At 40.7% G+C, this 4,815-nt stretch overlaps 1 protein-coding gene across 2 annotated transcripts; it reads right to left on the bottom strand.

The window, feature by feature from the left end:
- Positions 1-299: 299 nt before the first annotated feature.
- On the bottom strand, positions 300-4,442 carry LOC131217647 (serine/threonine-protein kinase STY13-like). 2 transcript variants are annotated; one of them, XM_058212584.1, is made up of 2 exons: positions 2,993-4,440; positions 300-969 (listed from the first exon to the last, which is right to left on the bottom strand). In XM_058212584.1, exons 1-2 carry the CDS (start codon positions 3,889-3,891, stop codon positions 630-632), a joined length of 1,239 nt encoding a protein of 412 aa, XP_058068567.1. In that variant the 5' UTR covers positions 3,892-4,440; the 3' UTR covers positions 300-629. The 2 variants fall into 2 exon arrangements, with proteins under 2 accessions (XP_058068567.1, XP_058068568.1); XM_058212585.1 differs by lacking the exon at positions 300-969 and adding an exon at positions 2,519-2,724 and having other exon boundaries at positions 2,993-4,442.
- Between the last annotated feature and the right edge of the window lie 373 nt (positions 4,443-4,815).

The raw sequence follows: 4,815 nt of genomic DNA, 5'->3' as shown, positions 1-4,815 counted from the left end.
GCATGAGTGCATGCATGTACAGTTTTGCATGTGCATGGATAACACACAAGGCAAACATCTATATAGACAAGAATGTGGCGTGTGCCCCGATAATGCACAGAAACAGGCATTAATGCAGACAAGAACACCATAATTCCATGTATGTAGAATCTCCAGTCCAGATAAATGTGCATGCATGTTGCCTTGGGTGCATACCCTTTTTTTCTGGCAACCAAGAGACAAAGTTCAGTGACACAGTGGGTGTATGCAGTTTTCAGGTGTTTGTAATGCCAAAAAGGTCATGGAAGGCTTTCTGTAAATTTTCTCTCAAACTGCATACTTATATTGATAGAAGAAAATTTTCCATGTTTAGGGAAAGATGAAATAAGCCGTAACAACTTAATACAACAGAGTATCCAACAACAACAAGAAAAAAGTAAAACCAAAGGGATCTGATAGGAAGCTTCTGCTACGCAAAGCAACTAAAGCTCACATATATGGCAGCAGGGATACACAATCAAATCTCTATTTTCAGCAGCAGTCCAGTAAAAGACCAGAAACCAGCAGTCCAAGTGACTATTCTTTCTTTTTCTTTCCTATCCAAAGAAAATACGATAGATACACAGGGGGATCGATGAATTCACCTCTTTTCAGTCAGCAGTCATTGGTTGCGTCATGCAACACCGGAAACGGGCCTTGCGGACGGTGGTCATGATCTCAGTTTCAGCATTCTCAAGCATCCGAACAACCTCAGCAAAGGGCGGGCGGACTTCAGGATTGGCATCCCAGCAACGGGTCATGATCTCGCCGAGCACTGGCAGACAGTCGTGGGGTATGATTGGCCTTACACCCTTGTTGACGACTGCAAAGGCGGCCTGGACAGCGGTCATGTTTTGGAAGGGAAGCATGCCAGTTATGAGCTCCCACAGGACAATACCAAAGCTATACACGTCAACTTTCTGGTTGTATGGCCTGTGCTGGATCATCTCCCTGCAAACCACTCAAATAGCCCAATTACCAGTGAATTAACAACATCACTGACAGAATCCAAGCACAACAACACAGACGGAAAAAAAAAAAAAAACAGAGAGAAGAGTAAGGAATCTGGTTGTTCTTCTTTCCTTGTTTTCTTTTTTAACTTGTTCTGGATCTCTGCAAATCTTAGTGGCAACCGACGTCGAAAGTACAATTCTGAAGATAGCAAAAATTCTGGAAAAAGTGGAAGAAGCGTGCGGCTTTATTTGGAGAGACACAAAACCAAGCTAGAGGTAGCATAACCTTAGCTTCTTGAAGGTACAGAAATTTAAACCCAAAAAGAATGTCAGAATCAGCACTAACTGCACCAACAAATCGATAGAAACAAAGGACTGAAGACCCTCAAGACAGAGCCAGCAGATGTGAAATCAACAGAACAGAAAAAGAAAAGAGCTTGGTGAAGATGAGAAGTAAACAATAGTCTTTAAATGCCACTCCTGAAGGCCTTGATTCACCAAAGCAAGAGACAAGCATGAGAACGAAAAAAGAAAAAGAAAAGAAAAAAAAAAAAAAGCGACCTAGGAAGATGGACAAATGAATTGGATAGGAATGGGAACAGCTTAGATGACAATCTTTCTAGATCTGACATCATGCTAGATTTGCATTTGATTGATCCCACTTGGCCACAAAAGCATGATACAGATCACTTGAACCATGGAGTGATCCATCAAATACTAACTTTTGAACTGGATAAGAACTTAAAAGATGCCAAAATGAGTTAAGTATCATATTTATGAGTCCTTTACTTCATACTTCACAGATGAATGAGATGAGTAACAAGAGTTAAAAGAACTGGAATCAGGAGCATGCAAAGCAGAACCCAAGTCCAACTGCAGACTATTGCATGTTTATTGATACATGTACTACTCTAACATCACATATTATGGACCATCGTACTTTAAATATGAGAAAAAAATTAACCAAAATTATGGGCATAAACATATTAAAATAAAAAATTGAAAAGATATTCATGACAACCTATGCAAAACATACAAAATAATAATAATAATTTGTGATGTTCTGTTCTCGTTAGGGAACAACCAAATTAATTTCCTGATAAGAATCAACGCCAGGCTCATTGAAAGAGAACTGGAGTCTCAAGTTACATATCATAATATTGTTAGTCAACTCGAATTCATAATTTAGTTGCAATGTTACATAGTAGGTGCATGTGTAAACCGAGCATGGACATCTAGCCAGTCTGTGTAATCATTTGAGATCCGTGATCCCATCCTCAGAAGATGAGGCATGCCACATAGTTATGGCTTTACAAGGCTGCTGAAATTACACACCAACAGCTTCAAGCGCATTCCTCTAAGTGGGCCAACAGATATTATTAGGAAGCATGGAATACAGGCAAAAGACTATATTATGTTCAGGAAGCATGGCTTTAGAAAATACGGTATTGGTAATGGCAAATTTGTAGATGTTTCTCGAGAAGGAAAAATCGGAACAATGTTAAGTTCAAAGCAGAAATCAGTGACATTATGGCAAGAGCAATAGCAAAAGAGATACTCCTTTAATAAAAAGAAAGCTTCCATCAATCAATGTAAGGATGAGAGAATGAAAGAGGCGCCATTAACTCTTCTTTGCCAGGGAAATGCTTGCAAGACCCTGGACTCAGTGCTTGCGTGCTGAAAACAATAGCAGAAGCAGATGGATAGATGGGAGCAAAAACCAGCTTGGAAGCAGTTGTGCAGACATCATCCACTAAATATCAAAGAAATTCAAGGCCACCACAAGAAACTAGAGGGGGTAAAAAAAAACATAGAAAGCATGCATATAAAACTAACAAATCATATATACATATATATAAGCATCATTGGTGCATTTAATTGCATCTGCTAAATAAATTACCTACAGCTCATTCCTACAATAAATGCAATCAGATCCAATGAAGTGGTACAAAATAAAAAGCACAATTTCATGATAGATGCAAGCGATGCATATGGCAAGAGAACAGAATTTTTTGACTTACGGAGCCATCCAACGGTACGTTCCCGTCTCTGGTGTCATCCCCTCCGTCTGCACCTCGATCCTTGCCACCCCAAAATCCGCAATTTTGATCGATTTGTCGGTAAAAATCAACAAGTTGTCTGACTTTAGATCCCTATGAATAAACCCCAGGCCGTGCACATATGCCATCCCCCTTGCAACATCCAAAGCCTGCTTGACTGCCAGCTTCAATGGCACTGACCTGTTCTGCCGTCTCATCAAGAACTGCCGAACTGAACCACCTTTAGCATACTCAGTCACAATACACCAGACCATTGGTTTCCGGCATGCCCCAATAAACCTCACAATGTTTGGATGCTTTAGTGTTGCAAGCATCATTACTTCTTGCGCAAACTGCTGCTCCATCAACTGTGCCCGCTCCGGACTGTTCTCAGGCCTTTCCAATATCTTAATAGCAACATCTTCTCCATTATAAGTGCCCTTATAAAGCTTCCCAAATGCCCCCTGTGCGAAGGCCATGCCCATATTAAGTTTCCTCAGATCAATCGTCCACTCGTCATAATTCTCAAGCCCTTCTGTGGTGAATCTGTTGTCCATCAAAGCTTGGGCCAACACATCATCGCTTAGAGCATGTGAGACTTTCCCAGGGCGAAGGACGCTGTGCCCAACAGAGTAGTTATTCGTGACAGCATGCAACCCAGGGTGGTTTAATATGCGGGTGTGGGAATCATTAGAGCCAACGCTGCTGTTATCAACAGACATCGAGACAGAACCGCCGCCGGCTGTCTGCAGGCTCCCAACACTGTCAATCGACATGTTGGAGCCCTCCCCAAGCTTCTGGTAGAACCCTTGGGTGAAGTCGTAGAAGTTGTTCTCATTGTTATTACCAATAATACTCCCAGGGAATTTCGGACCCTCCATCTTTCCCACTTCAAATCAAAATCTCCAAAAAAAGAAAAGAAAATGAAACTCTTACTTCTTCAGCATCAGTTTTTGCAGCTGAAACCCTAGCAAAAAGCCTAGAAATCTCCAAATTACTTCGAATCCCAGTTTCTTCTCAGCATCTGATGCTGTAATTCCCAATAAAACCCTAAAAGAACTTGAGAAAAAGCAAAACCCCAGGAATCCGAAGAATAAAACCCTAAATTTCCATTTCTCCACCAAAAACGAAAGGAAAAGCGCAGAAAACCAAGAAAGCCCTAGAATCGGAAGAGGAGACCCTCGGAAAGGGGAAGCCTCCGATCCGGACCGTCGAATCACCGATTTTAACGATACGTACCTCGATCGAGAGGGATATTCCGAAAGGATGGTTGAGATCGGAGGAAGATAGACGATTCGGCGAGGATGAATCGAGATCGAGGGAGAAAAGCGAGTGGAGATGGGGTTTTTCGAGGTGCGATTACGCCCTTTTAAAGACGCGGAGACGAGACGACCAGTAGAGAAAGAAATAAGCGAGTCATCGTTTCTCATTTCCTTTAAAGACTCCTTTTATATTTGTTGCTTTTTCTTATTTTTCTATCAATTTATTTATTATTATTTTTTTATCCTTTGGACCGGATCTTAATTTTCTAACGAAATTTAAACTGCACTCGCGCGAGTGAACTTTTCGCAGCATTCGCGTATGCTACGCCCTGATTTGCATAGATATTAAAATTAAATCCGTTTATCCGCTGGGCCCAAGCCTTAATATCTCATCTATTTAAAAATATTAGTTGAATTATTTACTTTGTTTTGTATAATTAAGTCCTAAAATAAGTAAATTCCGGACCTTTGGTGATTTTTTTTGAACCGTCTATTTCGTTTTATAATTACAGCCTATCTGACATGAATAATAAAATGGATTTT

The sequence above is a fragment of the Magnolia sinica genome, chromosome 10 (genome assembly GCF_029962835.1).
Source record: "Magnolia sinica isolate HGM2019 chromosome 10, MsV1, whole genome shotgun sequence".
In the NCBI taxonomy this organism is placed as follows: Eukaryota; Viridiplantae; Streptophyta; class Magnoliopsida; order Magnoliales; family Magnoliaceae; genus Magnolia; species Magnolia sinica.
The sequence above is the reverse complement of the archived record's forward strand: the minus strand, read 5'-3'. Positions and strand labels throughout refer to the sequence as shown.